Below are 27,512 nucleotides of genomic sequence, written 5' to 3' on the forward strand. Positions count from 1 at the left end.
GCAGACTTCATTAACGAGATGCATTTAATAGTCACATAAGTCATAAGTCAGTATAGTAGTACTGTATACTTTACCTTGCAGACCCTGAGTGAGCGCATGAAGCGGAGATCTAGGATAATAACAATTCCCTTGGAAGGTTGAACAAAGGCGAATACTTGGTTAACGGAACAGGCTGACTGTGCCAGTACACGACGGTCGGTTATGTAGCTTTCCTTACAGGTGGTGAGGGTAAATTTAGGGGTTCGGCTCGGGTTGCTCTTGAGCGCGTTTTGGTGGAGGAGGGGGCAGGCAGAGGAAAAGCTCCAGCCCCGCCCGCTCATTACTATTACAGTAAGTACAATAGTAGCCTGAGGTTACATCAGTAACTAAGCCTCAAATGGCAGGAGGTTCAACAGCTAAGTTAAGACTTTTGCACGTGAAAAAGTCAATATTTAAATCTATTCAGAAGAGAGACAAAACTTTAACATGCAATGTCAACAAGTGGCACTTTTTGGAGCCGCTCCATTGATAATACACTTTAGGCTGGCTTTTTAGTCTAGAAGAGTTTGAGTGTCAAGAATGAATTTTCTGAGTGTCATGGTGTAGTTTAGTCTTGATTGTCTGTCAGTCTATGGGAGAGTAGTTTAAATTTAAAACTGATAACCCTAAGACATTTGATGAATTTTCCATTCAAGGTCACAATATCTAATAAGACTCATTAGTTGCAGTTCCTTGATTCCATCAAGAAAGCAAAATCCAAAGTCAAAACGTCAAGCCATCTTCCATAACCACATTTTATTCACAGGCAAATAAAATATTTCAACAAAAGTCTTACAAATTTTGAATACAAAGTTTTTCACTCTGGTAGGGTCATCAAGACAGTTCATGGGTGGAGGAGGATGAGTACTGTAGGATCCAGTGGGGATCAGGGAACAGTAACCATAGCAACATTCTCCCTTCAGACTGTAAGCAGGCAAGCTGGTCTTCAGTCTTTGTCGATGCGCAATTTCTACCTGTTGGCTAACTGGAAAGCTCTTTTGGCACACACAGAAACGGGAGTGAGTGGGTGAGAAATAAAGAAGGTTATTACTGTTTTTACTGCTAGCCCAGTTAGGTGAGTATAGTATGATTTTACAGGTCCAAAGTATTCAAGACAGATGCCAGTAATCCATGTCAACAAATGTTTACTCCTAGTAGAGTCAACATGCCAAACATTCCCAATTCCTACTGTAGGAGACATTGTTGAGTACATTTCCCATATTGACAGTATGTTATACAATCGAGTAGTCCTTGACATGACACTTGAAGACTTCCTTTTAGTCTTTCAACAGATGCACAAGCACACACTTTCATACAATGTACATTATTCACAGTATTTACACAGAGGTGTGTTTACCTTCTCCTTTCAGTCACTGTAATAATTGTTCTTTTTGAGTTTTAATGCACACTTTTTTCGGGAAACCAAATTCAGCATTCCCATGCAGTCAAATGTGCTGCACTCAAAAGTCCGATGAATGGCAAGTTGTTGTCTTCTCCTATGACTTGGCCTCCAAGAGCGGTTTGATGTCTTTAATGCCGTGCTCTGCTGCCACGGTGATGATGTGGTCCAGGGCGTTCATGTGTCCCAACAGCTTCACGACCTCTTTGATCTGCTCCCTATTGATACAGATGATATATCAATATTAGGAGCAGGATGGACACACACTCAAATCTCAATGCTTCACAGCCTAGCTTAAGGCATTGATCAAGCAAGTCAACTTACTACACATGGTTTATACTCAATTATTTTAAATAACAAATAAAAAAACAAAATAAAAAGAAACCCCGTCACTGCAACTTTCTATTTCATCCTTCCATACTATCCCAGTAGAGGGCGCTAAAAAGGAACTAAAATTCCTCTCGTAAAATTAAACTTCTCTAAAGCAGTCTATGCAGTCTAGTAGAACCACTGACTTGGCGGTGCGGCGTTCAACATCGGACCCGCCCACGCTGCAGCGGTACAATGAGTTGGCCAGGTGGGTGAGGTAGCGACAGAATGGCTCCAACTGAGGCAAGGTCTGTTGGCCCTTCAGCCCAGAGAACCACTGCAATGGGAAACACTCCACCACCTGAGGAAGGAACAAGAAAGGACAGGGAAGAGTTACCAACTAGCATAGAGTCTCTTTGTTAAGTGGGTCACATTTAACCAAAACGTCAAAAAAGGCACAGTATGCATTTGTCCAGTAAAGGCCATCAACTGTAAAAAGGCACAGGAAAGAATAGGGAGCCACTGGGCTTGGCTCATGCTTTCTGTGTGGAAGGACACGCAGGAGTGCTGTATGAATGCAGAAGCATTGTTGACAATTAGCATACATTTTCCGTCATGCTTCTCACGCTTCTCATGACGACAGCATGCTGAAGAACTCCAGTACTTTAATGGCGCTGTAGGAAAATTTAGCTCTCCACATCTCCCAATAAGACAGAAAAACCCCCACCGGAATCAGGACTTCTGGTTTGTCTTTGTTCAGCCAATCCTGGATGGAGTGTTTACGTAACTGTGGAACTGTCCGTGTCATTTCACATATCAGGTGATGTGCGACTCCTAAATTGGCCCTGCCGTTTTTGCCAAAATTACATCATTTTGACTGGCAGTGCCTTTCTGTTTAGTCAGGTACAATTGGCCCTGTACAACATGTACAGGGCCAATACACTGTTTGCATAGCATGGTGTTATTTGTTTGGTTGCCTAATGATTGGTGTGTGTCTCCTACCTGCTGGCACTTCTGAACATTGTCCTCTGCAGCGTCTGTCGTCTGCAGCGCAGAGAGGATGTATCTGTTGAGAGTGCTGTCCAGAGCCAGCTCCCTCAGACAGGAGCCGGACAGGATACCTTCCCACTGCAGGATGTTGCCCAACAGCTATGCACAGAGGGAACAAGAGAGTCAGACTCTATTCCAGGAGGCTCAGGATAGCAGACATAAAGGCACACTGTTGAATATCCAAGTAGCTATTCATTTATTGCTCCTATTTGCCAAAGATGTGAATATTTCCATCAATGGTTACTATATGAACTATAAAAACAAAAAAACTTCACATCCATACCTTGACACAGGACCAGAATTGCCTCTGGTAGAATAAGTAGGGACCACTGTTCTTGTTCTCCAACACACTATGAACATAAGCATAAACACCGTTAATAATCAGTCGGTAAGTGCCAATGGCACAGACTCACAACATTATAACTTAACTACTTCCCATTTTGACTGGATAACTCACTTTTTCGGGTAGAGTGGTAGGAACACATCTTCATCCAACGTCCTCCTGGTCCGAAAGACAATTGTTTTCAATAGCTCCTGGAGGGGACAACAAAAAAAACAAACAAGGAAAATAAAGATGAGAATAATTCTACCATCTCTTGTCATTGAGAAGCTGATTTGGGCACAAAAGCCATGAAAAGCCGATCTAATCTGGATACCACAGTCAGCTCTGTTAATCTGCGGAGGTAGTGCATTATGTGCATGTAGGTAGGAGGAGAGCAGACAGTACCTGTGTGTATCGGTTTTCCCCATGCAGCACAGTGGGGTAACCCTTCATTAGTCTGTGGATGAAGCCCACCAGCCTGGCTGTTTGGCTGCTGGACAGCGGGTCCCACACTTGCTCTGCCAACACTGAGACACACACACACACAAACACGATTACAATTTTCATGCTTGCCTACATTCTTACACCAAGCAAATCTTTCTTACTGATTGACTTAAGTACACCAGGTGTGGCTGTGTGGGTTTCTTTACCTGCCAATTTAGAGAGGACGACCTTCTCCACTATAGCAGGCAGCAAGTTGATATCCACATCTCCTTTCTTCAGCCTGCTGCGCTCCTCACAGCCGTAGAACAGCAGCGACTCAAACCAGAGCATGTACTCAAAGTTGGCACACTCCGCCTGGTCAGGGACAAAAGGCAAGGGAGGTTTGAGTGTTTCTTCCCCCCCATCCATTCAAAAAAGACAATATTGGATAATACTGAAAACACACACACGCACACAAATACACACATCCCCTACCTCCATAGGGCTCCATGTGATGAGCTGCAGACGGACCAGGGGGTTAAAGAGTTTGGGCAGGCACAAGCCTATGTAAGCATCTCTGTAACAGTCGGCGTAGTCTCTCCTCCACACCTCGAAATGAGATTTGATGCAGTCAAGAGAATGGAAGTCCTCCACCACGTCCTCAAATACCTTCTTACATTCCCTGATGACACGATCTGCATGGGAAAACAGGCTTTAATTATTGACTGTTCAATAAGACAGTGTGTGTGTGTGCTCCCGCTTCTAAGTGTGGCAGATCTGTGTCAAAAATGTTTGATCAACACATTTAACACCCTGTCAATTTTGCAGCAGTTCAGTGATGTCATGTACCTCTCTCCATGTTGAAGCTGGTGATGTCAGTGGAGGTCTCCTCATCATCGGACGACAGGCCTTCTCTATGCTCAGCTCTCTTTCCATTCTGCTCTCTGGCTTGACGCCGCCGAGTTCTGCTCCCACCCGCAAACAAGGCAGCCAGTTAAAAAAATGTAAAAACTAAGTAAGTAAAACTACTATGCCAATCTCACATGAACAATTACTCAGTATATCCAGAAAATTAGCAAATGATATAGTACTAATGTTGGGTTACTGAGAAACACAGCCTACAAAGACAAAACCTGGAAATATGACCATGAGTTTGAGCTTCGTACCGTCGTGCCTCTCTCTCTGCTATCCTCCTCTGGCGATTGTGCTCCTGGTAGGCTGTGCGGTCTCGACCAAACGAGTCCAGATTAGGAGCCATGACAGCCTTATCTGGAAGAGACAGGTGCAATGTTAGAATGGGTAATAAACAGCTGAGACAGCCCACAACCTCATTCCTATTCTGGGCACACAACATCTCACACAATTGGTGCACATAATTAGTGCACAAGTATTTCAATTTAGAATAAACCAAAATGCTTAATATTAATTTAGATTTGCTAGAGATAGGCTAATTGTTTTCAACCTGTCACACATGTTAAAATATTGCCTATATCTAAACCTGAACTTGGTAATCTAGCAAATACCCCCAGCAATAAGTCATACCGTCTTTGTTACAAATAATTATGGTATTTGAAGCATCATTTGTTTTCAAGTCACTTACCTGGCTGCAGCTTGCTACACGTTACAGTTAATGTGACAGTGATGACAAGTCACAAACAGATCATTCTTTTGTCATCTTTACTTAGTGACTGATCGCCACCAACTGAGCTGAGCTACAACCACCCAGCTGAGTGCGAGACACAGCCGCAAGGGAGGGAGTAGCTGAAACAGCTCCTCCACTACACATCTTGCATGTATGTACCCACTCACACACGCTCAAAGCCACGCCTCAACCAAGCTTACATCACACTCATGAGGGAAACATAAGAGGGATAGTGGGAAACAAGAATGTGATCACCTCACACACCCACACAAGCATACAGAGAACCAACGAGGCCGTTCAAATAAATAATAAAAACCTTCAAGATGGACTGACTTGAAAGGCTTGCAAACTCCGACGATTCATCTTTAATATCATCCTGTCTTCTTTGGACGAGTCGTGAGGCCCGTTGCCTTAGTAACTGGTGCATGGCAGCCTCCAGCTCCAGGACGGCAGGCACCTGAAAGATATGATGCCTTCTGTGACCTCTGACCCCAACAAAGTTGGGACTCCGAGTCACAGGGACGTCTGATTGGTGAAGGCACAAGAGTGGCATGATGGAGAATACCATAATACTGGAACCAATATATCACTGTTGTTGGGTGAAAACCTTATCTCAAATATGTGAACTGTTCAGGAACTTAGAGAAACAGCCCTGCTTTCAGCTCGACAACCATGCACTTTTCGGTTTATCCAATGGGGTTTTGAAAAGTTTTCATAAACCCAAGGGTCATAGACTTTCCTCAACCCATAGGAGGAGGAGGAGGAGCATGTAACCCTTCAATTGAGGTTAAAACATGAAAATCACAAGAATTGAGGTTTTCACCCGATAGCAACGACTAGTTCAGTCTTATTGTTTCTTCTCTGTACTCTGACTCCATGTTAAATAATGCTGGTAAGTAATGATTGGTATCCCGGGTTTTCCATCACAATGCTCTGTGACCTGAACACCAAAGAGACTCCACTGACTATAATGCATGGTTCCTCTCTGGTCTTCTAACAGGATTAAAATGGACATTAGTGAGGTTGAGGCCACACATTGTGGCAACTAGCAGAAAGCTCCTCTCTTTTTTCCATGTAGCTGCTACTCGACTGCTGGAGGACCAAGACTAAAATGAGCTGTTAGATGAGTGATACTCTGAGAGGCTTTCATAAAAAGCATATGTAAACTTTACATGCATTAGGTATTTATCTATGGGTGGACAAAAATACCTTAAATAGTTTGAGTGCAAGAGACATCATTTCATTATATATATTAATAAAAATGTTGGTCTTAGCCTCTTTCCTACAAGATACATTGTTATATCACAACAAAATTACACTTAGACTTGCCACTACACTGGGCTATCTTGCAACTCCACCTTATCTTAAAATGACATCGTCATATTCACTTTTTTAAGCGTGAAAACTAAAATAAATGGTAACTGTAACAAATAGCTGAAAAGAATGGGCCTCTGAAAAACCTGATCTACCTGATTCCTCATGAAGAGAGAGCCCGTTCTTTCCACATAAAAAGCATTTGCAACAGTGTTTTTATTGTTGAGATGATAGCTGTAGTAGTTATTGCCATTTATTACAAAAATGAAAGCAAAGCTGGCAAAAGTTGGTTGTTGGTAAAATCATATTCATACAATTCAATCTAACTATTTATGTCATGAAACAGTCGGGAAATTATAAGGAATGTGCTGCAAGTGATCTTCCAGATTCTTTATTGTTGTTTTTTTTTTTTACAGCCACATTGGCTTCTGCCAGCACTGCTAACAAATTTTAAAAAGTGGTAAAATAAAACAAATTCAAAACACTGGAAATAAGCTTTAAGGACTTTCAGTTCATGATTAATTACATGGGCTTCTTAAAATCCTATCCCTTTAAAATCCACAGTTTGTGGTCAGAAATCACACAGACACAAAACAGAAAACAGCAAGTCAGACAGCAGATAATTTCTCCCTTACCTTTTCACCGAAACACTCAAGCAAGTCTCCAACATACCCTCGCATCTCTTGCAAGAATTTATATTGATCTGCATTGTCATTGGATGAGCCCTCCAGCCGCTGTATGGTGCTCTCAGAGGTGGCTAGCTCGTCGTGGATCTGTTCGTAACGCTTGGTGTTTGCTTCATGGCCTGCATGCATTTGGCTGAGCCTACAGACACATGACATACAGGGAAAGACACTGGGAATGAGTTGGGTAGGGGTGAGGACTGAGAAGAGAATTAGTTTTATCTTAGTTACTGACATAGAATAGACAACATGTAGTGTGGATTGGCTAAATTAGCATGACTCCTTCTCATTAACATGGTAAAAATATGAAATTGATACAGACAGGAGACAAGGAGACAAAATATGACACTGAACTCCAGGGACACGAATAGAGGTGATACGATAATCACAGTAATCCTTAGGAGGACTAAGGCAACCCCCCCTCCTGACCCACACATCCCTTCTCTGGCCCATAGCGATTATAGACTGGATTTGCAGGTGGCCGTGTTGGGTCTCCAGGACCACAGCACATAGAGACAGCTGCAGTGGAGCTGCAGTGGAGCTGAGGACTGACATTGGAGTGGGTTGGTGCAGTCTTCCACTGGACCTACCTGTCCCGCAGGCGTTTCTTTACCAGATCAGTGGAGACTGGGGTTAGGTCACCACTAGGGGCTCTATATGGGACTGAGCCATTGTCTGTTCGGCCAGGTGGCTTGCTGCTCTGTGGGGCCACAGCACTGTAGGTGTAAGGCATGCTGTACGTTGAGCTGTAGGGCTGGCTCTCGTAGCTGTTCTGGTAATAGACCGCACTGTCCTCCGGCTGGCTGCTTTGGACCTGGTAGACAGACAAAATGACAACAAATAATCAGCACTGACTGGGTACCAACCATCTATGGGAAAATAACGGCAACAGTGAACAGCACAGTAAATGTGCAAAACAACGCTCTACCATAGTCAGAAGTCGTGTTTGAAGGATAAATATTCTACAGTCGTTCAGACTGTTGGTATAGCTCACCTGGGGTATGCTGATTCCCTTCCTGATCTGCTCCTGCTCCCAGCGGCTCAGCTCCTCATCATGACCTGCGTCCAACCCCTCGTCATCACTGCCCTCGATACCTGGACATGTGAAGGGACAAAGGGGATGTTTCTCATTGGCCCATACTGGGTAAAAACTGATATGACTATAGCACACGATGATCAATGGACAGTCGGTGCACCATAATTTTGCACTCTACCTATCTCTTCAGCGATCTTCTGCCGCTGGCTTTTGCTCCTGACTCCACTGAAGCTGATCCTTTTCTCTTCCTCATCTTCGTCGTCGCTGGCATCCTGCTCTTCCTCTCGTACCAGTCGTTTCTTGGGAGCCTCTGTCTCCACCAGGGGGGCGTCGCCCCCCAGCTCCCTAGCCATTTGCCGGCGCTTCCTGGCAGCGTGGATGAATGCTGCGTCAGGGATCTCACCTAGAGCAGGACAGAAACAGAGCGAGATCTAGGTATTGTGTGTACAATTCCCAAAAATATAGATAGGTGTGGGAAATATAGCAGGGAAGTGTTTGAATAAGCCCTCGCTGAGTCAAGATCTTCATGATAGATGATTTGTCTTTCTTTAAAGACTTCTTTTCATGTTTGGAGCTACAATGTTCAAAATATGTACTTCCAGAGCTGTTGTAAAGACCGATTGGTGTACAACTAATCCAAAATAGATTTAACAAATGATGACAGAAATTACACTCGTATGACCTGTAATAGAACAGTACAGAACAGAACAATCAACATGAACCTGGAGTTGTGCACATCTTTTAACTAAACCGTTTATATGACGATGGTCCACTGATACTACATTAAACACATAAGTAAATTTAAGTTTGTGTGTGATACCAGGTCTAAGGCTGCTGAGGGAGGAGAGCGTGTTGAAGTTTCCAGCAGTGCTGTTGCTCTTGGAGACTTGACCATGCGCCTGGCCAGTCTGACTCCTCTGCTCCTCCTCCTGGTCGTCGGCACTGTCCACCTCCATCTCTTCCTCCCCCTGCTCGCTGCCCGCTCTGCTACTGGCTTCCTCTTTGATGGTGACCATAGGCTGGGATGGAGCATCTAAAGGAAATAAGATGCAGACAAAGATGAGTCAAGAGGATAAATGACTCATCAAACTTACATAGTTACATTTGTATTTAAGTCATTTAGCACATGTCCTATTGTAGGGATGACTTGGATGGGGATGATCCTGTGACCTGAGGTTCAACAAAAGTATATGAGTACAACTTACCGTGCTCATTCCCAATGACATAACATGAGCATTACTTCTGCTGTATTCAAACGAAATGTCAACTTATAAAACCTGAATACTGCGGCTTTAAATTTAATATCAATGAAAATATGAAAATCTTCTCCTTTCCTTAAACATCTGCCTCCCTCTTGTGGCAAAATTATAGTATAACATTTTACCCCCCTAAACAATGCTTATTTGAGAAGATGGGGTGCATTGACACAAGTTCAGTCCATTTTAACAACATAAATATATTGTCGTATGTGAGAAGAGGCCATCCCACCTGTGTTGACTTCATGTTTGACATAGCCAGTCTTCTCCAAATCCTCCTTGTATTCCTTCTTCAGCTGTTTGACAATCTTCTTGCTGTGATTGGATTTCTTCACTCTGAACACCTCTGATCCCTCTGCTCACAAGACAGATCAAGGAAGAAAATTACCATCAACTCAATCATGCACATCTAGAGCAGTCGTTGCTTAATATGAATGATTCCTCATGTAAGATTTCACTTATCTATCGTCTGTGAGAGTCAAATAAATGTTAAATACTTACACCTGCAATAAGCATGAGTGTTATTCAGTTAGCTAGCTAGCTAACGTTAGTTAGCTAAGCAAGTTACCTTCTTCATCGTCGAAACTCAGCAAACTGGCTTTCGGGGCTACCGTTACTGGCGCCATGGCTGGTTCTTTGGTTTTCTTTTCTTTCTTGACAGCTCTTAAGCTGCTCGCCTGGAGGCCGTTGCCGTGGTGGATGTCCACACTGCTGCGGACCCCGGCGAGGCTGTTGGAGGTTTCCATGAACGGGATCTCCTCGACAACAGGCCCACACATTGGCGGCGCCAGCGGCGGCTGCTGATTGTCCTCCGGCTCGTCTTCGTCGGACTCATTTCTCCGTCGGAGGTTAACTCTTTTCGCCTTTTTAAACATTCTGCTTCTCTGCTAAATGTAACGATGCATTTACCAATGTAGGACACGTCAAAATTGTCTATGGAGCTGCAAGAAATCGTCCCCGCATTCACTGTCAGCCATTTTCTGTCAGTCGATGCTGCTTCTTCTTCGTCTTTAAAATTTGCGGCAGAGCAGACGCGGGAATGACGCATTACTGCCCTCTACCGATCAAAACTCTTATGCGCACTTTGTAGCTTAAATATTGTGACACAAACCAGTTTTGTGCAAAATAATCAAAATCTTTGTTTCAGTTAACTGGTGGTTCTTGTTTCGACCGAGCAAAGCTTTCAAAGAAATTGAAGAAACCCCTAATAATGTTCAGTATAAATTTTGTAGGCCTACAGACTCACGTCTCAATGCCCTCATTCATACAAATCAATTACATCACATATTATTGTCTAGCAGTGTTGGGCTCGTTACTCCAAAAATGTAAGTTATTACTCATTACTCGTTACTCTTTTCAAAAGTAATACTCTTACTTTACTTATTACTCCCTGCCAACAGTAATTCGTTACACTACTACTATTACTTTTCTGTTACACCCCACAAAATTGGTAATTGCGTCCTTTCTCCTCCTTTGCATGTGCGTCTCTGTGTGAATGTCAGGGTAATCGCCGGTAAGCGCAGCTAAGGCTTCAAACTAGCAGTTTTTTTCTGCAGCCTATGAATCCATAAAAGTTACAGGCTAGATGAAAAGCACACCTGTCAAAGTAATGGGAATATTTCCAGCCGCTGAATGTAAGCGTTTCCATCTTCCAAGCTAGCTTGCTGCTTGGTCACGTGCACGCCGACGTGCACGCCGTTTTGCGGCAGGTCGTTTTGCGACGATTACGAAAATGAATCAACAAAAGTAAGATTGTAACGAGTTATTTTTTGGGGGAGTAACTGTAATATTATTACTGAAATTTTATTAGTAATTAGTTACACTACTCGTTACTTGGGAAAGTAATATTGTTACAGTAATAACATTACTCAGGCCCAGTGTTACTGCCCAACACGGTTGTCTAGATCTTTGGGTCTGAGACAATAGAAACTTGTCTCAGCATTTCCTGAGGATCCCTTCCCATCCAATATCCATACGTTTTCACTATTACTAGCACACTATCACTCATCTTGACTTCCCTCCACCACATGAAATTACCCAACTTCTTCCATATAAATCAAATATCTCAATTTCAATTCTAGCACCCTGACTTGTTACAATTACTTTTCAGTTGATGAAAATAATTTGGCCTGTTTGGAACCATCTGTTTTACAGGAAGTGACTCGTCGACCCAAGGGTTTGAATGTTCAATAATATATATGTTCAAATAATAATGTAGGCTACTATGTTTAAGTGATAGACAGACACAGACAGACAGAGACAGATACAGTAGATGTAGGCTATAGATAGATGTATAGATAGATAGGACTCCACATAGCCCAGCTCTTCTTTAACATTATTATTAACATCTCTCCTCCTGATCTTATGATGCCTTCAAAAACTACCAAGGCTTATAGTATAGGCTCTCTCAACCAAATGACCAACCCCCTTCCCATATGCCTCACATCTAGTCTTTCCTTTCCCTCAAAAATGGTCTCCTTTCATTTTATCCCCCTTTCATTCGTCCCTCATTATCTCCATTTCCTTCACTTACCTACTTACCTATGTGATCACAGCTTTCTGGGGAGAAGATGAAAGATCCAAATACATATTTCTTAAATTGCAACATAATCTTACAGTATGTATGCTATGTGCTAAATACATTATGAACCATGAAGTAGGCCTAGTTAAGAAAAGTACATATATGTCTCTCCTGATAAAAAAAAAAGATAGACAAGATAGATAAAGATGGATAATATGTATTCTGTACTTTGATAATAGCTCAGTTCCTTTAATAAATGACAGAGATGTGAGCTGCATTTAGTAAGGGTAATTACAGGGCCATTACTTGACACAGTGAAGTCCATGCAGTAGTGGTGATAATAACTGCTGAAATTAAAGTGTCACCACAGATGAAGTTTGAGTGATACGCTGTGATTAATTAACATTAAGAATGACATTTGGCTATTAAAATCATAATTGGAGATAAATATCACCCTGTTAATGGCAGTAGTTTAGTTTTAAAATCCCCCCCAACTTTTTTTTGTTTTTTTTTTGCTTTTGCATAATATGTGCACATACACATTGATGCTTGAAGAGTAGGGTTTGCAGATGGAAAACTTTATTGTCGTACTGTGATGCAAAAGACAGGTATACCATTATTTGCAAATGATATGCGGGGTTGGAGCCTTAGGTTGCAGAGCTTCTGTAGCAACATCAACATACATGCCAGGTTCCTGCTGTTGGTGTGGTTGAGAAAGGCATCTTCATGTCTCTACTCCATGCATCTCCTCATTGGCCAGAACCAACGCTGTCCGGCAAGGAATATAGACCTAAAAAGAAAAAAAAGAGTCAGAGGGAAAGAAAAGCGTTGCAGCATTCCATAATATACTGCAAGATAAGCTATTACAGGCTATGGATGCTGACAGAGACTATGGTGGCCTGAATGATGGACTTTATCCAGTAGAGTATCATTTTCATGTAGCAACATGATCTGAGTGAGATTTTGTACTATTTAAAACAGTTTGACAGCAACACTTAACACTGTCAAAGGAAAGGCCATGGCATGCAAATTGCAACACACATGCAAATGCAGCTGTAACACTGACTGGGAGACAAAATGCAACAAGTTTGCTCTGGATTGCGAGGTTTAGGCTACTCTAAATTTTGCTGTCGCTGTTACTGTGCAACCTGCGCAGAGGGAAGGTCATGTACATCTCCAGGCTCAAACTGGCGTCCCAGTTCTGCCCAATCAGTGATGTCAAAGCAGGTATTTTGCCTTTGACAGCTCATGGAAAACAGCTGGGCCAAGTTCAAACCTTGCACTGTTTTACTACGGTGCAAATCATTTGATCCCAACGGTGTGAAACTTTCTGCAGTGGCTTTTGAGGTACGTTTGACCTCATGATTCTGCATTTTCATTAGGTAGCCTACATACAAACGGCTATCACACGGAATTGCTGTCTCAACCAATAACAACCCGTAATAACAAACGCTTTGCAACAGAACGTTCAAAGCACTACCTTTCCTTTTAACCTTTCTGTTTGCTACGTTTTGGGACATCACTGATTGGAGTGTGACCAGAAGAGCAAAACGCATTAAAGTTTCAACCCATAGAAAGCAGTGCAGCAGTAATTTTCTGCCCGATGTGATTTAGTGTTGATTTACTGTTTAATACTGTTGCTCTGGTGACTTGATAGCGTAGAAAGTGCTGGATGGTCAGTATAGGTTAGGTGATTTAATCCGGGTGAAACCAGGTAAATGGGGAGACGGTAGGGACCTGGTCTTGGTCCAGCAGGGAATAACACTGCATTTTGAGGCAGACCCCCAGCCCCACCCCACCGAACACACACACACACACACACACACACACACACACACACACACACACACACACAAATTGGATATATTAAATTGTTGCCTGATGGGTCAACAGAAAGAGGAAAAATCAGCGCACACCACAGGGGCATCATGATGCTGAAATGCAACTAAAAGCCACTTGGGGTCACTGTAGGCCTCTGTAAACGGCTGTTTCTTGTTTGTGGCTAAGGTACGCTCACAGTTCCCTCAATTTATAAATGCTAACGAAATACAATGACATTTCTTGATCTAGTGTGTGTATCTGAACAAAGCCAACATGAATATAGATGACATGCATACTGTTATTCCAAGGGTCATAAGGATCATCAAATCATTGCTCCCATCATTGAGAGGAGAATGTCTTTATGTGGCCATTTCAAGTGATGATTTGATGAGGAAACCAACTTAATATTTGTGAGACATCAATCATTTTTATTGGTTTATTCATAGTAATATATGCATGCGAGAGTGTGTATGTGTGTGCGACTGGTGTGTGTGTGTGTGTGTGTGTGTGTGTTTTGGGGGAGAGGGCGGTGGGGTGGGGGGGGTTGAAAGAGAGCACAGTGTGTGTCTTTCTTTAAATAGACACTGACTGTATATCAGTGCAGCAGGAGGGATGCCAGTCTAAATTGCCCCCTCAGGATACACTAAGTCTAAAAGCAAAGTTATGGCAGCCAAGGTTTCATTTGCACTGATGAAACAAACATCAGGGTTGAATAACCTGGCTTATTAAATACACTGTGTGTGTGTGTGTGTCAGAGGGTAATGAAGATGGAATGAGAATAAAAGAAGAAGAGAAGCGCTGTAATGGAAGGGCAAGAGGATCTACACCTCCCACCTCTTGCTGAAGGGCTTCATTCCATGATGTTATGTATATATTAGTCTAGGGAAAAAAAAAAAAATAATAATACCTCAAATTTACCAGTCAATATTTAAAAAAACACATGATTCCATCCTCAAAAGCATGACTGTAGATGAATCGTGAACTCAAAATAGTAACTCATGTGCTTTTTACTTTCATGACTGCAATCATTTTGTAATAGTGGGAGTCAATTTTCTCAAATGTCAGATATCTCATTTTGGAATGAACTCTTCATGTGTCCCTCTGCTCTCAGGTAATTGTGTCTTTTGAACGCAGGAGATTGGCGCTGCGATAGAATCACACGTGTATAAGGCTGAAATGAGGAGTGCTGCGGATAACTAATTATAGTTATCTCTAATAGCGGATCAGGATTCAGCGCGGTATAATTTCTACTTAGACTTTCTGTGTGCTTTGTACGAGCCAGACGACAGCGCAGGCAGAGGAGGAATAAAAAAGGAGGAATAAAAAGCGCATATGCCACGGTATACCAGAGATCCTTACTATCAATCACCGAGGAGAAATAAAGTAAACGAATAGCCTCTTTTGAATTCCAGGGACGCGAGCTATTTGAACACAACCAGTGGCAGAAACACACAAACACACACATTCATACACAAAACACATATATACACAGTAAAAGTTGAACGTCTGGTTCCGCAGAGTTCTTCGGTGAGAGAGGAAAGAAAGAGTGTTTTGATAAATGAAAAGTACTACTTTCTCTTGCTGCATTTCCTAGTGATTAACGTGTTGTGTGTGTGTGTGTGTGTGTGAATGAAGGAGTGTCTGTGTATTTCTCCTCTGCCTTCTCTGCTCGTGTCACATCGCAGTGCTCATCCAGCGATGATCTGAGGGTTGATTATAGTGTGTGTGTGTGTCTCTGTGTGTCTCTGTGTGTGTTGGTAACTCCTCTTGTCTCTTGTTGGTGAATACTAAACCGGCGCTGACCTCCAACTGCCTCCTTCACGCATTAGAATAAAATTCGCCATTACCTGTTCCACACACCTCCACTCAACTCCTTCCCTCCGGCTTGTGCCCCCTTCCAGTCTACGCTCTCCCTTTCTTCTAAGCCAGGCGGTTGTTTTGTGCCGAGTTTTAGGAGTGCAGATAGAAAAGTGGCAAAGACGTTTTTTTTTTTTTTAAAGTAAGAGGTAGAAAGTTCTCTCAAACTACTGTGTCAGCAACATCACCTTTCCTCTCCTCCAACCATCCTCCTCCTCCTCTCTCATCTATCACTCAAGGTAACATCAAAGCCTAATCACTGGGAGACTTCACCATAGTTAGACATCCTGCCCAGGCAAGGAGACTCTATCAGGACTCCTGCTCACATCCGTGCAAACACCCACACACACACACACACACACACACACACACACACACACACACACACACACACACGCACATATTCCCTCTCTCTTTGCATGCATGCATCTCAAAGACTGTCCCTCTTCTGACACTTTCTCTCTTCCTTTGTGCGCGTCTGTGTGTGTGTGCGTGTGTGGACTGAACTCCCTCAGTGTGCCTCTTAGGGTATTGGACTCATATTGAGGATTTAGGAAAAACGAACGCGCCCTGATCCATAACCCCCGTCAAGAGATGAAGGGGAAACACGCTTTCATAGTTTTTTCCCCCCCGACGAGAGCTTCCCCACGCCACCTGTGAGCGGCGGAGATGGAAACGAAGGCTGAGAAAGGAGGTGGAGGAGACGATGTGCCTGATTAAAAAGAACACAGGGAGAAAAATGACGATGTTTAAACCCACTTTGAAGCCTCAAACCGGTAAATAAATGATGTGCTCAAGAAGACTCAAGAAATGGCTGCTGCTCCTACACCTGCGGCTCAATGCTTAAATATTCATTTCCTGTCATAGTCACACACTTGTGCGCGTGTATATGTGTGTGTGTGTGTGTGTGTGTGTGTGTGTGTGAAAGACGCACAGTGAATGAGAAAGATGTTGCGTGTGCTGGCTCACGATGCTGAGAGGCGATGCTCACAAACGGCTGAGGAGGAGAGGAGAGAGGAGAGGAGAGGAGAAAAGAGAAGAGAAGAGAGAAGAGAAGAGAAGAGGATTTGCTCCCTAATGATCAATTCAAACATTCTCCAAACCCACACATCAGCGGACAGCTAAGCAGAGAAGAAGAGAAAGCCTTCCCCGCTTTTCATCCCCTCCCTTACTATTCTTTCGTCCCTTCCATGCTCATAATGGTCCTGAGATTAGCGCTGGACGTGTTAACTAAACTTCTCATTTGGCAGAGAGAGGGAGGGTGAGGAGACAGTTTGTTTGGGAGAATTACTGCGGGAAAAAAATGAAAAGAGAGAATTTTCAATGGGGATGTTTAAAAGATGAAAGGGGAGCTAATTCAGAGAGGAAAATCAACAACGCTTGAGTATCAACTGAAGTAATAAGAATGTCATTGTACACAGCGCACACATTCAGAGACATACACTCTTGCAACATGTTCCCACCAGACCTGGAGCCAAATAGTACAACAAATGCAATACAATGATTACGTTTGGACAGTTACAGAAAAGTAAAGTCTTATCTGACGTTCTTATGTACGCAAGCAGATTTATTTAGTACTCCATACATGTTAAAACAAAGGATTATTTATAAAAATACTATTTGACCAAGGTCTAGCTCCCACACGAGATGTGGGCATGTACACACACTCTATTTTTTCGACTATCCATCCCACTCTGCTGATTAATCATTGTATCTGACTCATTAGACCATCTCTCTTATACCTGCTTGACCTTTTATTGACTTTTTTTCTATCTCATCCCTTTATCTCACGACGTTTCTTTCCCCAGTATGCCTCTCTTCCCCGTCTCTTCATTTCCTTGACAGCGCATGTCTCAGAAAGTCCTTCAGGGGTTTTTTCTCTTCCGTCAGCCAGAGTACAGATATTTCAGCACCTTGATTTCAAAGTAATTACATAAGGATAAATGATGACTCTCCCTGAATGCAACCCCCCCCCCCCCCTCCCTCTCTTTCTGTCAAGCCGTCGGGAACAGGACCTGGGGCATAGCAATCACTCACTGCAGCTCTGCAGGTGGGAGTGAGAATCTCTCAAAAGTTTACACATAAAAATAAAAAGGCTTCTTTTTCTTAGCGGTTAACTTTTTTAATCTTTATTTATCCATTTGGCTGAGCATGCCGGTTTTCAGCACCAAACCTTGTCACATTCATACAGCTATGCATACACATTCACACCTGCCCAGTGCAACTGCATTGAGCTGTCGGCCACTGAGCAGCTCTACTGGAACAACTGGGGATTAAATGCCTTGCTCATGGGTACTTCAATGATAGCTGTAGAGGGAGAACTCATATGAGGGAGAACTCATATAGGCTACCCTCCTAACCCAGATTTCCCCACCCGGTCCCTGGATTCAAAATGGAAACCTTGTGCTCAAAGCCCATTTCTCTAACCTTTACTTATTTATAATTATCATTTTTCAAGGCTCAGTCTATAAAAACAGAGGTTCAAATTGGTAATTTCTTCATCAACACTGGTGTGTGTGTAGGTTTTTGTGTGTGCACATAAAAGCATGAATAAACATAATAAAAAAAATAAAAAATAAAAAATAAAAAATAGTAATCAGAAGATTTTCAACCCAATCTTTGACTGCTAAATTAACATTTTGTTTTCCCCTCACCTTTATCGAGTGTGTCCTGCCCTTGAAGGCCATGGCCTCTGTGAAGAACTCAGTGTCCAGGTCCAGTCTCCCATGGCCGCCATATTGCAGAGCATCAGAATCCAGCTTGATCTTATATCTGACATCCAGCAGGTTAAGAGTAACAACGTTAGGAGATGGCAGCAGGTATGGGATGTCTATGAGAGGTGTATTTTTGAACTGTGGCAGGAAGAAAGAGAATCCTGTCAGGGAATTTAGCACAAATTGCGAAAACAAGCAACATCTCCACTCTGGGACACATCCAGGCCCACCAGGGGTAAAAGCGCACCGCTGCCCCAGCAGAAGGCCTCACACCAGGGCCTCGATTTAATCACTGCCCAGCAAGGGGAGAGGCCAGGCAGGCAACAAAGCTGCCCTCCAGCCCTCCATCCTCCTGCCATCAATGCTCCCTGTAGGTCGACCCGGGAGAGGCCATCCCTCACCCTCCGCCCTGCACCCAGGCTGTTTGAAGATGAGAGGGATGAGTGTGAGGGGAGGGATGGCCAAGAGGAGGAGAGGATAGATGAAGCCCCAGTTGTTCTCTTTGAACTGCTAATCACTGTGTTTAAAGCTGACCTCTCTTCCTCTCTCTCTTTCTGTGTTTGGCTCATTAAAATATGGGCCCTAATAAAGGCTCCAGATGGGAGTTCGCTGTGAACCACAATTCCCACCTTAGTCCCATTCAAACACGCGCACCTCATTCTGTTCCCCAAACATAAAATAATGACCAGGTGAGAACAGCATACGACTCATTGGTATTCAAATGGAAAATGTTTAACCATCCGCACCCCGCACTAATTCACTGCGCCTTCCATACTCCATAAATAACGGTGCAATCCTGTACCGCCGCTGCAGTTGCTTACCCCTAAAATATGGGGAAGCTGTAGCAGAGGGAGGGGTTAGAGGTGGTTCAGTGAGATGGCACTCTGGGATTTGAAAGGATGGGCAGAAATGGAGTCTGGAGGGAGGAGGGAGGTGGGGCATGGAAGGAGGGCATGATGAGGTGGAGGAGTGAAGGAGAGCAGGGTAGCAGGGGATCAATCAATCATCGCTCCTGTTGGTGTATATTGACTCTCCAGTCCCACTGGGATACCATAGTCAATGCGCTTTCAGGCATATTGCGCGGGTCGATAAAGGAGCGTGCCTGGCTTAACACTCACCTTTTATAGGTGTATGTGGGTGTGTGTGTGTAATATATTAGATGATGTTAAACGGTATGTATCGACAGGCTATCATAAATGTATGTCAGGTGCGAAGTATGGCTATTAGTGTATGATAAGTGAATGCACGTTATGTAACTTATCACACATAGCACATAAAAACCTAAAGAATCATCATATATCTGGGTGGAACAGCCTCGCTACAGTGAAGCCGCCGGGCGTCAGATGTTGCCATTTGGTGACGAGTGAGCTCCCTTTAAAGTCGGTTGACCCTGCTGCACCAGCTGCATCGCATTGTGTCCAATGGCAGCCTCCCAAGAACCTCCAGCATCAAGATTGGCTTTGACCCAATGGCTGTGGTTGGCATTCATTCTGCTTTATAAATGGGAGTAATAAAAAACTGCCCAGAACACATTGGTTCTAATATCTACAGCATGTAGTCTATAGCCTATACTGATGTCAAACTGTGGAATTATGGTTCAAGCCTCTTTAACCACAAAAAAAAAATAGTTTCCAGTGATTTGATCAATAAATTATATATCAACCTATAGAATGAATAGGGCCTGATAATTATAAAAATAAGTTGACTGGCTCTTTCCTCACATGGGTCGACAATGCATTGATGATGGATTTTGTTTTCCTGGTGTACACAGTCTGCTTTGTGTCATATTTGTTGACCTTCAAACACATATTTCTTAAGTTTTTTTTTATTTTACATGGGAAAATGGACGATGAACTGTTCATAATAGAAGTGGAGTTGAGAAGTAGATTTACATATTTGGCTAATGTAGCGTATCCAGCTCACTTCATCAAAGTTTCTGGTAACTAACTAGCTTATGCGAATGTTACATAATTTGTAGCCTACATTATTTACACCATTTGCATTTCAGTGCCATGAAATATTATAATTTATGCAGAATGTATGGGTGATGTTGGATGGATAAGATGCTCTGGGTGCACTCTGTATCACGTAGTGAGGCATTGGCACTGATGATGCTACACTCTCTCTGGTTTAGTTTAAAGCTAAGGAATTTGGGAGGGAATTCAGCTGACTGCCAGTGCATACACTTGCGTACGTGTGTAGACACACAACCTGCATACTATATATTCATGGAGTGAGACTAGTAGCTTGAAATGTCTAGTCTAGGTCATGTCTAATCATGTGGATCAAACGAGACATGAGAGCTCTGTCAGGGAAAAAAATCCCATAGTGGGAGCCTTTTGAGGAAGACGTAATTATCCTTCCACTTTTATAGTGTTCCTGCAATCTTTCCACAAGAAAAAAAGTAGAATGAACATGTTGGACAAGTGTAATGAAAACCAATATAAGGATAGACAGACAAATAGACAGACAGACAGGCAGACGGAGAGACAGATGATGTGTGTGTGTACAGGTTGTCTGTTTATCTCTAGTCCTTCGAGCCCATAAGAAAACTTGTTTCCTGCAGCATCTAAGTGTTTTGTTTTTGAGAGGAACTCACCGACTGTTTATCTCTCCCCTCTGCAGCGAGTGTCTCACACAGACAGAACAGGTTTTGGGATATGTGGGCTTCACACTGTAGCTTACCAGTGTTAGAGCCAGGATGTCTCCCTACCATTAACAAATGGACTGTCTCCAAACACATTCATTTCGATTTACCTGTAACTTTACTTTCATCCGCAAGCTCGACAGCAATTCTGAAGTGAGTGTGACTTACATTACATAACAGTTCCCAGTGGCTCCAAACTGCTTTTAAAACGGTCCTGAGACATAATTTCACGTCTGTATAAGTTATATACCATGGTGACAATCACGCCACTGCCTTTGTACTGAATAATTGCTTGGAAATGCTGTTGTGAGGTCAGTTTTCCCATTTCCAACTAGGTGATGTATGCTTGCAGAAGCTGATCCCAAATCAGTAATGATGCCACTTTAGCTGCAGACAAATGCTGCAAACACTCAGTGACTGAGCTTTTACCATTGGAATTACTTTGTAAGTTAGGGATCATTGCACACACACAAACGTTAGAGTCTTAATGGTGTTTTCAATGGATTTTAAATGCACTTTTGAACTGTATTGCAATCAGTGGAAGCTGTAAGGTAAACACAGCCTGATGGTAAAACACTTATATAATCTGTCTGAATTAGTGAACAGGTGTTTATGTAAACTAACAGGCAAGGTGAGGAATAACTTAATGGCAATGTTATGCTCTATAGACTAGCAGTAAAGGTTTGTTCAAGGCATGCTTTAAAGATTAGATTGGGGGTTAACTACAGCTAGGGCATCTGATGTAAAGAAAGAGTATCAGTAGTTGACATGTTACAATGTATGGGAGATCACTCAAAACTACACTAATAATGTAATGCTGGTAATTGACTGGAAACAGTACACAGCCGGACCAGCTAGAGAAGAAGTCCAAATTAACAAAAAACAGGGTTTGGGCACTTAACAATGAGACAGAGAGGACAGTGGACGTAATATGGGGGAAACATGGCATGGGAACACATAAAGAGACGAAAAGGGGAAATGAGAGCAAAGAGAGAAATGAACAGTAACTGTGAAGGGAAGCAATAGAGAGAAGGAAGCTTGAACTCAAGAAAAGTTGAAGAGAGTAAAGTGAAGAGTGGCAGGTGCCATTAGATGCAATGTTCTTTGTGCCTGTGATGAAGTGAAGAGAGGGAGGGGTCAGAGGAGAGTCAGGTGTCTTTGCCTCTGCTGATCGTCTCTCGAACATTTTCTTCTGTTTGCTGATTTCACAGAAATCCCCCTCACCAACGTATTCTTCCCCTAAACACTCCAATTGTTCTTATCCTTCCTTTTCCTCCTTGTGTCACAGAAGTGCATAATAGTAGGAGACTCATCCATGTATATTTATTTGCATGTGTGCATGCAAGTGTGTATGTCTGTGTGTTCATGTGCACACCCATGTTATGTTTTAGTTGGAAATAAATTGTAACACTACTATTTTTTTTAACCCCACCAGTCATCAATCATCTAAATGATGTGATGCCATGAGCTTGTACTGACAGACTCTGAGTGATGGATGATTGACAGCTGATGATTGCCCGAGCTGAGGGGTGTTTCTGGTCCTCAGGGCAAATCTCTCTAGAGCTTTTATCTTGTGGTTCAGATTGCAACACGACTTGAGATGGATTGAGAAAAAAGTGAATTCACGTTAAATAAATCAAAATCAGCTGTCAAAATGATCAACTGTGTCTCTGACCCAAGTCTTGACCACCGGCATTTGCAAATAGCAGCAGCTATCTTTGTGCCTTTCGCTGGATTACAGTTTTAAATGGCTAATAATTGTAACTTATAATGGTTTATAGGGCTCACTTTATGTATAAAGTATCCAGAAAAACCATACGACAGTATAACTTTTAAATGTACCATTTCTGAAAAATCTAATCCAATTTAACAGGACATTAGCTGAGCGCTGTCAAGTGCACATATATGAAAAAATGAATGGCAAGGCTTGGGGTGAAACTTACTGTTCCTGAACTCATGTTGTGCGCACGCAGGAGTCGATCAAAACTGACAACCATTGCACAATGTCCACTGTGGTTTTTCCACACTGCTTCCCGATCTCTGACAGCCCATTTAGAGCTGATCGAGAGAATATAAAACTGCCCTCATTCACAAGATCAATTTTCGCCCTTAATGAATGGGAACTAAAACAGACAAAGCAGAACTTGCAGCAACGAATTAGAACACACTGATCTATTATGGCTTGAAAAGACTTACTTAAACCAACGTGGACCAATAGCTGAGATGCTGAGGACGAACTTAGAGCCCCAAACTAGAACTTAGTTGGGCATATACGTACATTTTAGGTACATTCATGTAGCTTCTTAAAAGGCTTTTAAACAAAAAATGATCTTTCACATGGTCACTCAGGCCACAAGACAATTTGACAAAGTACACACTCCGTTTACAGCCTACAAAAACATATACAACTCATGTTTAGATGTTAGACACTGTCAGTCCTTCTATCAAAAGTTCAGTCAATCAGTCTGAGGGTGACAAAACGTCTTCGATCCAGTGAATCAAAACGTAAACAAAGCCAGTAGCGCGGCAACAGTCTTTCAGCAGGGGATGGTACTTGAGTTGTGGAGTGGGGGTTTGGTTTCACAGGAGTTAACTGCATACCCTGTAATGTGCAGTTTTTCCAGCAGCCAATCTACCGAGCATCGCTGACACCTTGACCCTTCTTTTATTAAGAGTCTGAGCAGCGTAAGAGGGGACAGTGTTTCTTTGGGCTGGCAGGCCCAGTCAATAGAGTCAAGGTAATAAAAAAAGAGTTTGAGAGAAAGAGTGAAGACAAGGAGAGAGTTGGATTGAGTCGAGTTGAGCAGCAGCGGGTAGACGGGCCAAGAAGTGAAAAGGCTTTCTATCTGACAGGTTATTGATCGCCTCACACTTCCCAAAAGGATCCTGGAACACTCTTTAAGGGAGGAACGGATGCAACTCCCTCATGCAGCCCCTCCTCCCTGATCCAGTCTTCTCTCTCGCTCTTTTTCTCAAACTCTTGACATTGTTTGAAATCTTGATGCCATTTAAGATAGTAATAAAAGCTCAGATCAATGAAATGAACAGGGACCCCCCTTTAAAAAGACAGTGAGAATACACAGTTCGTCCACTGTCACATCTTTACAGTATTCGCTATCTCAAAAGGTTGTGTAGCAGCTGACACTCCAAGTGAGCTGAGTGGAATATGAGATCAATATTGCGTTAAATAACAAAATTTAAGTAAGTAAAGTAAATTAAAATAGTGAATGTATTTATCTTCAAAATATCACTCTGTATACACATGCAGTATGAGAAATGCTATTTTCATTGCATTTCATTTCATTGGATCAACCATTGATCTGCAGTAAATTACAGATATGTGATTTTTAAAACTTTGTACTTGCATGGTAAATAAAAAAAGAAGATGGGTGTAGCCATCTAAGGGTTCAAACAAGCCAAGTTACTGCATTGTAGTTTTCTATTTTTATGCCCAAATGCTTTGTTTTTTCTTTCCATTTTCAAATTATGAGCTTTCTTTTTTGTAATTTCTGCATATAGTGAGATCTATGCTCAGTCTGAGCAGCAAAACTAGGGCATGGATGGGTCGGAGAGGCTCATGCGGTTTCTAAGATGTGTCATGATATGAAAGGTCTTGGGGAGGCTGCTGCGTGCCGTGTGGCCTCCGACATGACTGATGAGAATGACCTTTGCTGACCTTTAGGATTTTGACAGGATCATGAAACTTTATTCCCCAGAAAAAATAGAGACGATTCGAAACTCTGACAAGCCACGACTCGTCTTGGTAGGGACAACTTAATGGGGTTGTTTGAAGCCATTTGTAGGAAGAAAAAGCCAAATGATAAACTGCAATACTGCATGATTGGGCCATATATTGTAGCATACAGTATATTCTACAGTTATAAAAGCTCAAACACAATATTGTAAAGCCTACGAAACATCTGGGTCCTGTTTTTCTTAGTGTACAACACTTGCATCTGCTACCTATGGCTGAAATTATTATTCTCAAAATCGACAACCCTCCTGACTGCCCACAGCACCACAACCCTCCACACTGGGCTGGGGGGTGAATAAGGTTAATGTTATACAATACATATACCGCCAAATAGGTGATATATAATGCATTCTTTATAAAATGCATGCACACACACATACTTTCCTAAGTAGTGGGAGAACTGAGTCCATTAAAATTCTATTACTCCCACTCCCACTGTCTTCACTCAGTTCTGACGAATCCATTTTCCACATGACAAAGGAATGCAGCTCTATCTTTCAATTAATCTGCCTCCAGTATGATTGTGTGTGTATGCATGTGTGTGTGTGTATGCGTGTGCACGCGCATGGACACGTGTGTTTGTGGGTGTTTTGAAATCGAACGCGGTCAGAAGCGATGATGTCCTTTTCAATTTAAAGTCTTTGAAAGATGAATGAGTAAATGTGGATGTTTTGTGGGTGCTGTGCTGCTGTAAGAAGCCTACGGTATATATCTGTGTGTTTCAGAAGATGCTTGATGAAGTTTTGGAGTAAAACATATATTAGACTTGAAGGCTTGGATGTGGTTGCATTACTTCAGGGTTCAACAACAAGATTTTTTTTTTTCTACCTGTCCCTAGAATATTTTCCTGGCCCAGCAGGTAAAATGAAACTAATTACTTTTTCATTAATTCATTACTATATAATGTATGATATTGACAGCTAATAATATACAGGAGCAAAACTCTGTAAATGACCGATTGTGAATAAATGTAAAATGCATGATTTTTAACAACTCTGTAAAATTTAAAAGTATAAATTGGCCCTTGTACATATTGTATTCATTGATTTTTTTATAAAAAATGAGCCAGCTTCGTCTGCCTTACTTGGAAGTCACTGAGAAACTGTACAAACAGTGTGGGAATGATTCAGCATTTTTAGCGCAAGGACACAGTTGCTTCCCTGACAAACAAAACCTCCTTTTCTCCTTTCGCTCCATGGTTTGAAGTACCAACTGCCATGTCCACTCCACATAACTCTCTGAGTTGCCAGATCCCTGACAAACTCTGAGGTGGCGTCCAATGGGATTGGTCAGAAAAAAGCACAACAGAAGAGAAAGAGAAGGCCCGGGGCAGAGCAGAGAGCAAAATATAATAGGCTTATCACCAGGTGAGAAATACGAAGACCAGAAGCTTCTTTTCGAGACTGAGTGGTCAATTGGCCCAAGTCAGCGTCTCACTGGCCCCGGGCCATTGAGCAATCCTTATTGTTGAACCCTGTATTGTACACCACCACACACCAGTCTCAGCTCTTGTTTATTATTGTGCTACATATGTAAGCTTATCGTTTGCAGATACAATTCGAGTTCTGACCTGCTGAGTGAGCCGTTTCAAGTCAGAAAGGTCAGCTGTCCCTTTAGCCTACGATTGATGGTACAATCTGGTTTCTGAACTGCTGCTTTCATCCTTATCCTACTGTTGAGACCAATTTTTATTTATTTTATTTAACCTTTACTTAACCAGGAAGTCCCACTGAGATTAAAAACCTGGTTTCAGATGGACCACAATAAAAGCATAGGGTGCAAAATACACCATAAACTAACAAAACATTTAAGAAGAATAGTCGTTTATGGTAATAGTAGTTTATGCTGTATTTTGCATCCAATAGTGTGGTTCGGAAGTATTGGGCAGAATGTTGTGACCTGCATAAGCCCTTAGAGTAGATAACTGGTAGTGTAGGTGAGTATAGTTTTGATCAAAGTTGAGAGTGGGTGTGTAGGGGGGGGGGATTCTGGGAAATGAGAGCATATTGTTAAAGCCTCCTGGTGATGTCAAGGGCCGAAATCCAAAACAGCACAAGGGATAGTGTTATGTACTGGTAAATGAAACACTTGCAGTCCTGCATGTGGTTGTATTAGCATATTTTATGAGTATCTCCTTTGATCGCATCATCTGTCTCTTCTGATTGGAGCTCGGTGCGGCAGAAGCACATGCATACACGGACGCACACACACAACCCACACACACACACACACACACACAAACAATTCTTTCCACTTCCCCAATAACATGTCCTAGCTCAACTCATCGCACAACTCATCCATAATCAAAACTGACAATACTTGCCTCTTCCTCCCTCCACCGCGCGCCGCCCCCCCCACCTCCCCCCCTTCCCACCTACCCTCCTTCTGCTCTCACATCCCAAAATACCCGGCTGCCGAACACCGAACTCTCCCTGTAAGCCCCAGGCCAATTAGTGTGGTGTTGCAGCATTGTTATCTGCCTGTCATGGTGGGTTTCTCCTGCCTGCTCTCTGTTTGTGGCAACACAAACTGCTGCTGCTGCTGTTGCTGCTGCTGGGCCACAGGCAGCGTGAGAGCAGCAGAGGAGATGGAGGGGGAGAAGAAGAGGGGAAGAGGAGAAGAAAGGTTAGAGGAAGAGGGTAAAAAAACAAGAGTCGAGAGGAGAGAGAGTTTCTTAGTTTATGAAATTTCGATGATCCCACTTAAGGAGGCGTGACTTCTGAAAGTCATTCAGGTCTCGGACTAA

At 42.6% G+C, this 27,512-nt stretch overlaps 2 protein-coding genes across 3 annotated transcripts in view; both read right to left on the minus strand.

Moving 5' to 3' along the window:
* Nucleotides 1-759: 759 nt before the first annotated feature.
* Nucleotides 760-10,435, minus strand: paxbp1 (PAX3 and PAX7 binding protein 1). 2 transcript variants are annotated; one of them, XM_071924646.2, is made up of 18 exons: nt 10,021-10,435; nt 9,685-9,807; nt 9,017-9,229; nt 8,375-8,599; nt 8,155-8,255; nt 7,751-7,974; nt 7,113-7,302; nt 5,497-5,620; nt 4,688-4,790; nt 4,371-4,486; nt 4,017-4,216; nt 3,749-3,896; nt 3,504-3,625; nt 3,234-3,310; nt 3,060-3,126; nt 2,729-2,875; nt 1,933-2,087; nt 760-1,635 (listed from the first exon to the last, which is right to left on the minus strand). In XM_071924646.2, exons 1-18 carry the CDS (start codon nt 10,325-10,327, stop codon nt 1,515-1,517), a joined length of 2,763 nt encoding a protein of 920 aa, XP_071780747.2. In that variant the 5' UTR covers nt 10,328-10,435; the 3' UTR covers nt 760-1,514. The 2 variants fall into 2 exon arrangements, with proteins under 2 accessions (XP_071780747.2, XP_071780746.2); XM_071924645.2 differs by having other exon boundaries at nt 9,685-9,810.
* Nucleotides 10,436-12,530: 2,095 nt separating this feature from the next.
* Nucleotides 12,531-27,512, minus strand: part of gbe1a (glucan (1,4-alpha-), branching enzyme 1a) — a 94,711-nt gene continuing 79,729 nt past the window's right edge. The window contains exons 15-16 of the mRNA XM_071924622.2: nt 18,306-18,423; nt 12,531-12,763 (exon numbers count right to left, since the gene is read on the minus strand). Coding sequence (XP_071780723.2) covers nt 12,698-12,763; nt 18,306-18,423 — 184 coding nt within the window. The 3' untranslated portion in view covers nt 12,531-12,697. The remainder of the gene's footprint in view (nt 12,764-18,305; nt 18,424-27,512) is intronic.

Source organism: Centroberyx gerrardi, chromosome 11, assembly GCF_048128805.1.
Source record: "Centroberyx gerrardi isolate f3 chromosome 11, fCenGer3.hap1.cur.20231027, whole genome shotgun sequence".
In the NCBI taxonomy this organism is placed as follows: domain Eukaryota; kingdom Metazoa; phylum Chordata; class Actinopteri; order Beryciformes; family Berycidae; genus Centroberyx; species Centroberyx gerrardi.